This window comes from Plectrocnemia conspersa, unplaced genomic scaffold (genome assembly GCF_051122295.1).
Source record: "Plectrocnemia conspersa isolate PC_06_02 unplaced genomic scaffold, ASM5112229v1 ptg000012l, whole genome shotgun sequence".
Taxonomy (NCBI): Eukaryota; Metazoa; Arthropoda; class Insecta; order Trichoptera; family Polycentropodidae; genus Plectrocnemia; species Plectrocnemia conspersa.
Window position 1 is genome coordinate 17,913,430 of NW_028277176.1, and position 13,718 is coordinate 17,927,147.

Here is a 13,718-nt window from a genome sequence, read left to right on the forward strand (position 1 = left end):
CACAAAAAATAAATGCGCCGGTGATAAGGTAAACCGTTCAATCCTAATATATTTTTTTTATAAATTTTGTAATCGGTTAAAAACGTTGTTTAATATTTGTCATATGAGTACTTAGTAAAGATTAAATCTTAAACGACATAAATATAGCAGCTATCTATTGTTATTTGGTTCGTTTTTTAAATGGGGCTAAGTGGAACAGAAAAACATTAAGGTATATCATGTTAAAACTCTACGAAAATATTTTATAATCTCGTAAGAGTCCGTTTTGAAAAAGAGAATTCTTTAGGAAATAATGTTTTAATTTCAACTTTAACGTTATTATTATTTCTAATGGGACAACAGAGCTTCTGAAGCTTTTTAAGCTGTATCCAAGATATATTATATGCAATATTGAGTCATATTGCAAATTTAATATGAAACATTTTTTATCAGAATATGTGGATATGTAATATGATGTATTGAGAATATTAAGGGCCAATTAAACTCATACTTCTAATCACTACATAGAACAATTAGTTTTGAGTGGTCCAAATTATGATTTTGGTAGTAAAGTTGGCATTTTTTATTTTTTTTTAATTAGAAATATATTCTGAAATTGATTTTCAATAATGTAAATTATGAAGATTTCATATTAATATATAATAAAATAAAATACAACAATAAGTTTTATCTTAATATTAAGTACGATAAAATATTCCTTACAATGAAATCGAATACAAAAAATATTTATCTCTATAAAAATCTTATTAAAGTGAAATAGAAGTCACGAATAACTGACTGATTTCAATGTATAACTAATCTGAACCAATCTGAAAATCATGGATATATTCCTCCACTAGCTTTAAAAAGTAATAATGTTCTTAGTGTATGAGTCAGAATGTTTATATCAATATCGTATGAATATTTTAATAGGCAATGAAATCGTGAAAATTACATAATATAGAATTTTACGACAATAAAGGGCAGAGGGTTAATAAAAGCCTATCTCAATAATGAATCTAAATAACGCTGTAGAAATAATGACTAACTGTAAATCAATATTAATCGTCAACATACAAAATAAATGGAATTTATAACTGTGGTATTTATGTCATTATTGAATAACGAGAAGACGGAAGGCCCAGGTTGTACCCTTAAAGAAATACTGAAAAGGTGAAATATCTTTTCAACAATTAGTTGCTATAAATCACAAACTTTCTGCGATAGCTTAAGTCACTTATGAATAAACGAGATAAATTATTGAAACATTGAGGTTCGACCTTTTTTTACTTATAACCTATGAAAAACTTAATTTTTTTCAAAATAAGTAAATTTTACATATTATTATATTTCTGCATCAAGATAATTCATCGTAAAATATAAGTTAGTGACAATGGAATAATTCGGACAAAAACCAAGTTTTTGTTAAAAAAAACAGTCTAAATTGATTGAAGACGTAAATATGAATAATTTATCAGTAGCTGACAGAACTGCAACTGGTCTATAATTCTTGATACGCAATTTGTTAACCTTTTTTACGAATAGGGGTAACTTTTGTGCATTTCCAAATATCAGGATGACGCGACACTTTTCCACAATTCAAATATAAATCAGAAAGCAAATCATACCGAGAAGAACGTATTGTTTTGGCCTAAACTCTTTGATGATCAGCATTGAAGAAGAAAGCGACTGAGTGAAAGACAAAAAATATTTTCTTGAAAACAGAACGGAAATATTACGCAAGACCGGCAATAATATTTGTGAACCATCAGAAGAAATTTCTCCAAAATATATTTTTATGTCGTCTATAGTAATATTTTATTTTATTTTTATTGATTAATCCAATAAATATATTTTTTGCCCTTATGTTTTGAAATTTTTATTAGTTATTTTAGCAAAATAACCAAAAAGTCTACACTACCTATCAGATATGTTGTGCCAGTTTCGATAAATCAGCATGAAATTAAACTGCTCTGGTGAGCCTATAGAAAAACGTGAAAGTCCGTAGATTTATCACGACGAATGGTCTTTTCATTTTATGTAACCCACAGAGCTGAAATTACACGTTCAAAGTAGTCAGCTTGTAATTCAACAATGGGGGCCCCCATGATATTTGGCAAGGCCTTGCTGGGTCACACATCAACCTTGACAATTCAGTCAGTAAAAAAACAAGCATTGATACACCCACGTCCACACATACACTAGCACCCATCGTCGACAGAGACTAATGATACGAGGGAGCCACCATTATGGGGCAAAGCACAATGGGGGCCCCCATCGGGATCCGGCCATCCCGAGATGAAGACAGGCCGACGCCCTGAGCTTGCAAACGCACGTATGGCGGCGTGACCGATTCCAATTTCGAACAATGAACGAAGCATCTATTTTCGACGAAAGGTCGCCAAACAAACCCCCACGATACGAACCAACTTACGCAACTGGGATCAACCTGTGGATCGTCGGATTAGACGCGAAACTGTGACAAATTGTTAGGGGGTCGGAGTTGGCTTCGTGTTATTTCAATAGACCTATTGGCTTTTGTGGAATTGGAATGTGTTCGGCCTATCGTTTAATTATTACCCTCGCATATATACGTAGACAGGTATTGGATTCGACGAAATACTGGCATAATCAAAAAACTTTGATTACTTTTATATATGTATTCTTCATATATTTTTCTAATTATTTTTTAAAAATTGTTTATAAAAATCTTGGCTTCTTAAATAAATAATTATACAAGAAATAAAAAAAAGCTATTTATTTATTTTATTAATTATTCGCTGCTAAGATATGCTGTTAAAATTGTATTTCTAAGCTTATTTAAAGTATCAATGATGCCACTTTGTTTTTCACATCACTAATCTAAATATAGTTGGCAAACCAGGCACAAAATAAAGTGCTTGGATAAACTGAAATAAATGTTGGCTGTGAAAATAACAAAAACAGATAAAACTATATTTCATTAATATACAAACTAGTTTGTCCCGTTTTGAAAGTAAACAATTATAGTTAATCTTCAAGGCATCGATATTTTCTAGTTTCTAGAAAAAGAATTAAAATTGTAATATAACGTAGAATTGTAATGCTAATAAAAAGTGAAAAATTTATATATAAATAGTTTTAAATAGTTTCACAATTCTTAATAGAATATATATGTATGTATGTGAAAGGTAAAAGTATCATGAAAATATACAATCTTGTGAGTTTATAAAGCATTTTGGAGCTAAAAGTTACAACTCGCTTTGAATTTAACATATGTATAAATATAAGTTGAAAAATATTAAAAAATCAATAAATTTAAAGAACGCCTGTATAAATGTTATATTTATATAACGTTGAATTTTCGATATTATCGACTCTCTCGTGAATAATGAGGCGTGAAAGTTAACCCAGACGGTCACGGAAAATACAGTTTGACTTTAAAGTGGAAAAGTTTTTGTTGGTGTTTATTTAATGTGTTTTAAAAATTTACATTTTTATTCCCTTTTCCCAGAATCAGGATGTATTTTATTGAAGAAGTTTAATTAGATGAAGCAACTTTGTCATTATGCATACCATTCGCGAATAATTAAGCTGAAAAACGACCTCATAAATAATATATCAACATTAAAGTTGAGATAGTCTGACAAGGTTTTTCCTTTCTTTTTTGAGATAAGATTTTTTGTTCAGAATCACACGTTTGATATATTATTTTATATGGGGGAAAACGCGCAAAGGGCACAAACGAACAAAAAAGTCTGACCCAATTCTTTCGCAGTGAAAGCAAATGAAATGATTGGCTAATAAATTAGGTACTATTTGTAGAGTGTGTAACCTAGAAAAAGCGTAACCTTATCACGAGCAATAGGTCAGCTCATTAAATACGAACAACCTTTGACTTCGAAAAAAGTTAAGCACTTCCGCGTGTCCATATATTCATTTCTAACATCCCATACTACGAAACATTTTTATTCACGAAAATGTAACATCAAACAAAGGGCTTTAAGGGGCATTCGCGTTATTTATGTCTATTAAAGCCATATTCTGTGTAAATATTTTGTTTTATACATGCTAAACCATAAAATTTGCTTGCGTGTTATCTTAAGCGGGTTTAGTGACTTTTTAGCGTACGTAGGTATACAAAGTTTGCACGAAACCATGAGCTTTCTTATTACGCATACATATTGTATAAGGGTGAGTAAATCAAAGCGATAAGGCGCTATGTTATGTATCGCGATTTAATTTTATCAAATTTAAATCTAGATTTTTTAATGAAAAACGTATCATATTTTTTCGCACACAGCCACATAAATAATAAACTATATGACTTAATTACTAATAATTATATTCATGATTGCATATTAAAGTACCCTTTGCTAGTTATGAGTTATATTCAACGACTCCATTGTTTGAAACTTTCAGATGCTTAATAGTTAAGGTAATCGTTGAATGCATTTCGTGGGATCTAGAAACTTCGCATCAAAACTTTATTCATTACTGTGTATGACACATCCATATCCTTTAAGAAACTCTCTGTATATGTAAGGTATTATGTTGTCGTTGGGTGATATTATTTTTGAACCATAAGTTTATATATAGTTTTTAAGTTTTTGTTATTACAAAAATATAATCTTATTTTATAAAAATAAGTTTTTATTCAACTTAAATATTATTATTTAAAGTTGAGACTAGCAAAAAATTAAGCGTTTAAAATTCTTAAGGTATTATAGTAAGATATACTCTGTTGAACGATTGTTTCATCAGATTCATACAAAGGTAACACAATATTTATTTATATTATTTAAATTAAGACCATCGTGACCTAACAGGTTATTTTAATGCGTCACGATGGTCAAAAAAGTACACAGTATTATTAGTAGTAACAAAAAGTATTATACAATTAAGATAAATAATAATAAAATATTAAAATCAGAAGAGGACGAAATCGTGATATTGAAGACGTTTCAGAACAAAAAATTTAAATTCTTAGAAAAGTCTTTATCGACATTACCTTTAAGTTGTTTTAAGAAATACTTGCAACATTTAACTTTTTGCAAGAACTGAGCCAATCGTATTCCAACGCTCCTAAAAGAATGACGCTGGGATATAAAAACGGATTCTAGCCCTTAAAAAAATAAACTAAGCTTTTCTAATTATGAGGAAGTATTTCGTTATATGGGTATTGCAAATTACATATCTCGAATTAAGAATGCCAAAGACAAGAATTTTGCATGATTTATCGTAGACGTCGTTTATTTGTATGGAGAACCTCAACTTGCTCTGATTCCAAGAACTTTATAGCAAGTTTCTCTTTCAAAAATGTTCTTACTGAAACCATAGGAATAATCTCATGGTATACAGAATCTAGAAAATAAAGCAGTATGGCACTTTCTGATACATAAGAGCAGATATTTGACGGAAGCTCATATTTATAGAGAATCTAAATTAATATGTGAAAAGAAAGTGCCCGCAAAAGATCGATTGCATTTATACATTTGTAAAGCATTTGCGTACAGAAAAAAATAATTGAATTTGCAACTTCCGTATTTATATCATTAATTAGCAGAGGTCCCAGGTTGAACCCTTGAGGAGCCTCAAAGTGATAAAATACTCTTTTGACAGACGGTTGCCATAGGTTATAAACTGCCTACACAAATATAACTAAGTTAAAGCATCAGATGAACCTTTCCCACATAAGTCCAACATTTATTTTATTAATAAACCATGACAAACCTTGTCAAAGCCCTACTCAAAATCCGTATATATGGTGTTTTCTTGAATTCTCGCATCGAAAGATTTTGTCTTCATTTTGGTAAAAGACAGAAGGTTAGTAACCGTAGAACGGGAAAGACGACACCCATGTTGTTGGTCCATTAAAATTTACCGAAAGTGGTTGAATACGTATCCATGGATAATTATTTTTAACAGTTTATTAGCAGCAATGTAAAATGCTTTTTTAATTTTATGCTACTTGTAAAAATAAAAAAATATAAATTAAATAAAATATGCTACAAATAATCTCGTTGAATATTGCCCATTATTAAATATAAATAAAATACTTATAATACTTCGTATAAGAGACCGAAAAGTTTTGCTATGTAATCTCAAAGTATTAACTATAACTTTTAATTCAGTTTATATTATATACATAATTATATAAAACCTTTTATGATACTTAAATAGTATTATACCCAAGAACTAAGATTGTTAAAAATATTATAAAATTAGCAAATTTGTTATGAATTTTAATGAAAACATTTAAATTTTGTTTTATGATTAAAAAAACTGTTAACATTGCTTAAGTACCCTACATACATATAATATTAAAATATTACAAGCATTTCTTAAAATAGGTTTGGGCTTCTATATTTTGATTTTGTATAAATAGACTTCGGCCCTTTTGCGGTCCGTTTCCCTTTGATTTAACCGATGGTCATTTAGAGTGTGGTTTGCCTGAAAAAGGTTCGCAAAAAGCTCGAACAAGATTCACTATTTATTAGAGTGTATATTTTAATCTCATGAAATATTATTATCCTATATTATATTAGGAGTATTACGCCCACTTTAATATTCTGTGTCTATGAATCTATAAACCAAACGGTGACAGTCGAATCACTTAAAATATATGGCTAACCTTCAAAGCAGAATAATATTAACTATTAATGCTTTTAAATTATTTTGCAGAATTTTATAAATGTTAATATATGATTTTCTATTGAATATGATAATTTTTTTTAATTGCAGATATATAAAAAAAAGCTTTTAATATTCAGACTCACCTAACCTATAGAAAAGAGTCAACCTTTAAAGTCATACAAGGTTTTCAGCTCTTGCAGCATTTATATGCATTTATTATAATAAACTTACTGTTTTTTTCTTTAAAATAAAATCCCTAATGACTATAATTTAATCACAACGCCACACTTGATAATGCCTACAACATTTTATATGATCGTAAAACTGCGAAAATATTTCAGAGGTCCAGACCTTAAAGCTTGTCCGTTCTAATCCCACGCTTAAACCGTTGAGCCGAGCTGTAGGATAAAAATAACATAATAAAAACCGTTTTTTACCTGTCCCCTGTCCGAGTCGAATTTATATAGTCGAAATCCGGGATTGTTTGCCCCGCTGCTAGTACGTCTCGGGGTCACAGATGGCGCCAGCATCGCCCAGGATATCGGCTTTCCTGGAACATGGGAAAAAGAGGAAACGTTTCCATCAAAACATCCATAAAACACACTTATTAAACTCGAAGCGGTAAATCTCGCGACGGCAATCAAAATATTTTCCTTTCTTTGTACGCAACAACAAAACGATAATTTAGTCCCAGTTATATGCATATACAATACATACATTTGTATGTATTGCTTATTAGAAAACATCAGAAATATATTTTCTGAGAAATGAAATTGCGTTCATTTTAAAAATCTTACTTTTATAGATTTCCCAATAAACTCATTTCTGAGAAATTTAATTTGATTATGGATGATAATTATATAAAATATACAAATTCAAGAAATTTGTTTTTATTTAAATTTATTGTATAAGATACAGATTTTAAAATCAACAAATAGTCCTAATAATTAGTACTTATAAGTATAATATATATTTTTTATAAAATACAGTTAGATAACAATATTTAAAATAGATTTGACAACTTTTTAGCACTTCTATATCGATTTATTAAGGTACATTCGACGGAAAACAATTCTGTAGCAAGAAAATTAATTTAATAATAAAAACCTTTGCCATACGAGACAAGTGATAATGGGCATACTTGTTTATTTCATTATTTCATTTAAAGGTGCAGCTGTATATATATTATATTATAAACCCATAACTATTTATTGTAAATGTGTATTTATCCTAAAATATTAGCTTCTTCAAAATAGTCATAAAATGAATTTACAAAAAATATATTAAACTAAGTTAAAATCTTACTATTTTGTTGTTATTAAATTATTCATTTTAATGACTGCGTTTTTTTTTATAAAATAACACATTAAGGGCGTTAGTAATACATAATTATTATAAAATTGTATCTAAGATTTTTATAGGACGCATCCTTAATCCAGGACACCAAAATAAGGGTAAAACATGTGTCTTATATGTAGATAAAATATGGTAATTAAATATCAATAAAGGTAGCTAAACAAAACTTTAGGCGCGTAAACATATATCACATAAAGTAAGGTATATAATAATCTGTATGCATATCTATAGCAGTACTTATAATAAACCTCTTAGATCCAGGTAGTTTTGGCTTGTAGCCAGAAACGCTCTCGCTTTTAGACACCTAAGAAACTTAGAACTAAGTTCGCAATTATAGACTTTATTTAGTCTGTATAAATAAAGAGCTTTATTTAAATTTTAACTGTAATTAAAAAAAATTAAAATATATTTTCAGTAAGACAATGTTTTACATAGGATAGTCTAAAAAAGTAAATTGAGGGGATATACATTTCCTTACAAACGCGAATATAAAATTCCAAAAAAAAGAGAAGATGACAATTTAGTACATATTTACATAAGCCGTTGCTTTATATGTAATGATAAACTAAACTAGTCTGATTCAACAGTACATAGACACATTATGAAGATTGGAGAAACTCGATAAGAAACTCGAGCATGTATCCGCATATCCCAACAAACCAGCATGCGTCCGCATATCCCAAGATCTTTGGTTCCCTTTTCTCGATTATTTAATAACCGCAAATAAGAAATAGGTGTTGTACGACAAAAATTGTCTAAGAAGACATTGGTTCTTCAAAGTCTAGTATACCTCAAAATCCAGGCTCAGTGTTATTGCTGAGAGATTGTGCATTAAGAATCTTTTAAACCTGGCCAAATACTACCAGCAAGCTTATATTGCAATTAGTTGGATCGCTTGTATGAGAAAGTACTTATTTCGATCTTTAGATGTGAAAAGGGGTTTAACGGAATATTTTGCAACAAAGTAACGTACATTTTATGCGAATGAAATAATATTTTGAAACATTAAAATGAAAATAAACATTTATAAGTATTTTTTGGCCTAAATAAAAAACGAAATTCATGTTTTTCTAATATATATTTATATTTATTATTATTTTCAATAAATTGTTATGCTTTATAAACTTGTCCTTAAACGGTAAAGCATTAACGCAAAACGTGAGCGATAACTCTTTAGAATTTGCATTTATTGTTTTACGCCGAGCGATAAATCACAAACGATATGCGAACGGCTTATTTGCTGTGAAATTGTACTTTTTCTTAGAACGAAAAAACGCGATTTTCACACGTAACTGTGTGTACGTCCTGTGATGAATGTTACGAATGTTATAACGCGTGTTTGGATATAGGGTAAAACTTTGGATTTATATTACACGCATTATTGATCTATGATAACACATGTAAAATGCTTGGATAGAACATAAATATGTATAATGTTGAATCAGAGAAATACATATTTAATAGTTACTGTTATTTAAGTAATAAAATATGAATTTAAACGTATTTTAGAACTATTTCAAAAAATGCATATGTCAGATATAAAGCTCGATTAAATAAATACCTATTACTTAATGCGCTTAAAAAATATAGGTCAGTTTAACGTGACCTGACATAATAGATTACGCAAGATAATCCTGGATTCAACAGGGCATTAATAATTGCCCATGAAAAACACTCGATTACCTAAATGTCCCGGATTTGTTTCAGATTCCGAGTAAAGATAATGTTTTGTTCTAATTATTTTTGCGAGTCTTCGTTTTTCACTTTGAAGTTATTTATAAATACTTATATACAGATTCACAGAAAAATATTTTAATTTTAAGGTAGGAGCCATTTTTTCACTAGTTATTTTTTATATTTAATTTATTAAAACGTAGCAAAAATCTATTATATATGAAAAATAAATGTCTCCATTACCAATAAATATTTAAAAATTGCATCAAAATTTGTAGCGTTGTTTTATTTTAAAATTTTTACTATATAGTTGGGCGAAATATTTTTTTAGTATTTTATTGTATGAAAATGACAATATATTAAATTTTTTTTTTAAATAAGTTTAGATGGGTATATTGTATATTATTAAATAGCTTTATTCTAAGAAACTAGTTTTGCTCGTGAAACTCCATATCGAGCAATCATATGTTAGTAAGATTAATTGTTTATATTTAACGATTTAATTTTTTTTTAAAGCTTGTAATAAATATCGATATAAGGACGGCAATAGTAGCAAGCTCTTTACAGCCAAGTTTAAAAATAATTTTGAAGTCCTAGTCTAAGCTAAAGTATTTAACTAGAGGTTTATTCGATGTCGTTCCCTTTTTTATTTTAGAGAAGCGATAACAAAATTTGTCTACGTTTTGTAAATACTATAATATACATATTATACATTTTTGACCTCTCTAAATATTTTTTTTGAAATTTATTTGCAATTAGTTTAAGAGCATAAGCACTTGTTAAAATATTTTTATCATCAGCGTCTATAGAAAACCGACGTGGGTTAATAAAAACACATATTTTATACACGTAACTGATAAAAATAACACAAAACTAATATACACTAAAATTTTGTCTTAATAAACACAACACAATCTTTATATTAAAATTGTTGATTCTAATTTATAAAATATAATTCATTACTTAATAATCCTAATCAATACTATAAACAACATAAGAAAAAGGTTGTATTAATTATAAAAAAGCCTACTATGAGAATAACTGTATGCTCATTTTAAACATATAAATACATTTTGCTGCATCGCCAAATAAAACTTAAAACTTTAACTTGATTTAGTTTTAAACCTATTGTTTCATATGAAAAGTTTTTAAGAAAAACGACTCGTGTTTTATGTAAATTGTATTTAAATAAAACACAAACTTAATGACTTATGTAGAACATAATTTTAACTAAAATCTCCATAAACAAATCACCTCAGATTAATACAAAGTATTGATAAATATTCTCAATTTAAAAAAAAGTTTATCCCAATTTAGAAAAATACATTTAGTATTTTCTTTAAGCCCCTCAAATTAAACTGCATATTTTGTCATATATGCTTATTTCAACCTCTAATATTGTTTACTCTATTCACAATTATGATGGGGGATAATGCTAATTTTAATGTTTATCGATTGGGTCGATCGGGACCCCTGGCTCTACAGAGGTCCCGTAACGGCATCTATTATTTTGTCATATAAATGCAAATTTTACACGTCAATATTATATTATACCACATTTACAGTATACTCATTCATTCTACGCCCTCATCTTATATTCCCTTTTCAATTTTCTACCCCCTTTATATATATATAATATACACACACACACATATAAATATATACAGTCTCCGTTTACCTACCTGCCGTCTCATATTTTCATTCAAAACGGGTGCGTTTCTTTTGCGAATGAAACCAATTTTATTTACGGCCGAAATTGAGAAATAAACTTGATTTATTATCGGAATCGTGGAATGAATTTTTCGTTTGAAAGACATACATACACACACCCTAAGACTTGCCGATGGATTGCAGACAATTTCTCGTAGTTCGTCCCTAGTCTTAATTTATATATTTCACGTTGAACGTCACGATTTATTATGCGAAGGGAAATGAGACATTTTGGAGTATTTTAAGGTCTTTATAAAATAAGCTGTGCTCTGAAAACATAATATTATATGTATTTACATATATATTCTCAACATATTTGTTTAAATGTTAATTGAAGAGCAAAACAATATATAACTGTCTAAATGGTTTTTAATTTATATATAACTAAAAACTTGGTATGTAAATATTTTCGAAGCCTGACAGGTACGTACGTAATTATAGCGCATTTAATGTAATTCTCGTATATTTATTATTAATCGTTGAGATAGAATTTAGGCTGTAAAGTCTGACCAAAGAATGAATGACGTATATAATAATACATTAAACTAATATTAAGAGTCTAGAATATTTGTTCAAATAAAACATGTGTTATATATTATCACAATCATACTCTTTTTATTACTAAATATTTAAAAAAAAATACACCTTAAGAATATGACTAATGAAAGTAAAATAAAAAGTGCCAATTAATAAAGTGTTTTAGATAAAATAGTTGATTAAGAAATGGATGTAAATAGGTCATTTTAATAACATACTATATTTTTATTGTAATATTAAGTGATAAATAATTTATTCTAATTTAATTTACGAATAAATATTAGGCGTCTGAGAAAAATATAAAAATATTCATCGTGATATAATGAAGTACACACTACATTATTTTGATGTCATTGGTATATATAATAACATAATATCATATTGATATAATAAGAATAATGCCCATAAACTTTTTATATCAGCCATTCAAAGTGGATTGTTGATATAGTCGAATATAGAAAAAACAGCAATAATAGTATAATATTATACAAAAAATCGAGGAGCTGATAATATAATAGGCAGCGAACGAATAGACGCATATAAAGGAATTGCGAAAGATGTTTATAAATACTTATATTATCATTTACATTATTCATTATATTCACAATACAATAATAATACTGTGTTGTATTTAATTATTCAGAGTTTTATAAAAAAATAATAATACATTATTTTATACAATCTGGTTACATAATTAAAAGTTGATTTGTACTCTATTATATATACTTCACACGCAACTAATTTAATCTACTGAAAGGAACAAAGAAAACACAATAAATTAATTAGGAAGTAAAAATAATACTTTTTTTGTATGTGATTTTTTTTATATCACATACACAAAGAAGAATATCAGTGCTTTTGATATTTTTAATAATTTATTGTTTAAAATAGTTGTAATAACTATTATTATATAAAAAAACACTAAAAGAGTAAGAAATTAAAAAAAATTTATATATTATTACACACTGTGTAACTAATCTTACTTACTTACTTTCTTTGTATTATACGCTAATGTATATTAAACTAGATGTATATTGTATTAGGTAATTGAATAAAATATGGTCATAATAGAAAGTACATAGCTTCAAACCTCTATTTTATAAATAAACATGAAGTTTTAATTACTTTGCTAATTTACTTATTTATGTAGAGTAACATATAGTTACAGTAGTGTAAGAAATTTATGACAAAATGTAAATTATCACTTTTATGTTTTAAATATAAATGACATTCTTAATAAAACTAAGAATACTTAAATAATATTTAATAGAAAATTACCTTTTAATACATATTTTATAAGCAAAACTATACGATATGTAATAGACGTACGAAATTTTTAATTAGATTTATTTGATTATGGAATTAAAGGGATAAATTTGAGTTAAATGCCAATACAAATCCTTAAAGTAGATTAAGATAAATATAAAATTATTATTTTAAAATATCCGTTTATAACAGGTGGTATATTACTTTAAGATTTTTCAGAGCACAACAATGAAAAGTATTGAAAATTATTAATTAATGTGATTATTTGTAAATTACTGGATAAATTAATATTATTGCATGTGAGAGAAAAAGTTTTGTAATATTTATATGAGTAATATTCATTTTTTAATTAAAATAAACTAAAAATAGTAATAAATTACTCATATCAAAACAAATATAAATATAAGTACTAGATGAGAGCTTATAATATATTTATAGTAATGTAAAAACTTATGAGTGAAACAACGTGAGAGAAGTAATATAAATAGAAAAAGAGCTCAATGCCTAATAATATATTTACGAATTATTATTAAAAATTACTTTGTAGTGTGCTACATTTTTTTATAATTTAAATTTTTTTC

General features: G+C 27.5%; 1 protein-coding gene across 2 annotated transcripts in view; it reads right to left on the minus strand.

Moving 5' to 3' along the window:
- LOC148228464 (acid sphingomyelinase-like phosphodiesterase 3b) overlaps positions 1-13,718 on the minus strand; it is a 178,749-nt gene that overhangs the window by 6,777 nt on the left and 158,254 nt on the right. For both annotated transcript variants that reach the window (XM_088199618.1, XM_088199619.1), the window contains exon 8: positions 7,032-7,144. In XM_088199618.1, the coding sequence (XP_088055744.1) occupies positions 7,032-7,144 (113 nt within the window). The remainder of the gene's footprint in view (positions 1-7,031; positions 7,145-13,718) is intronic.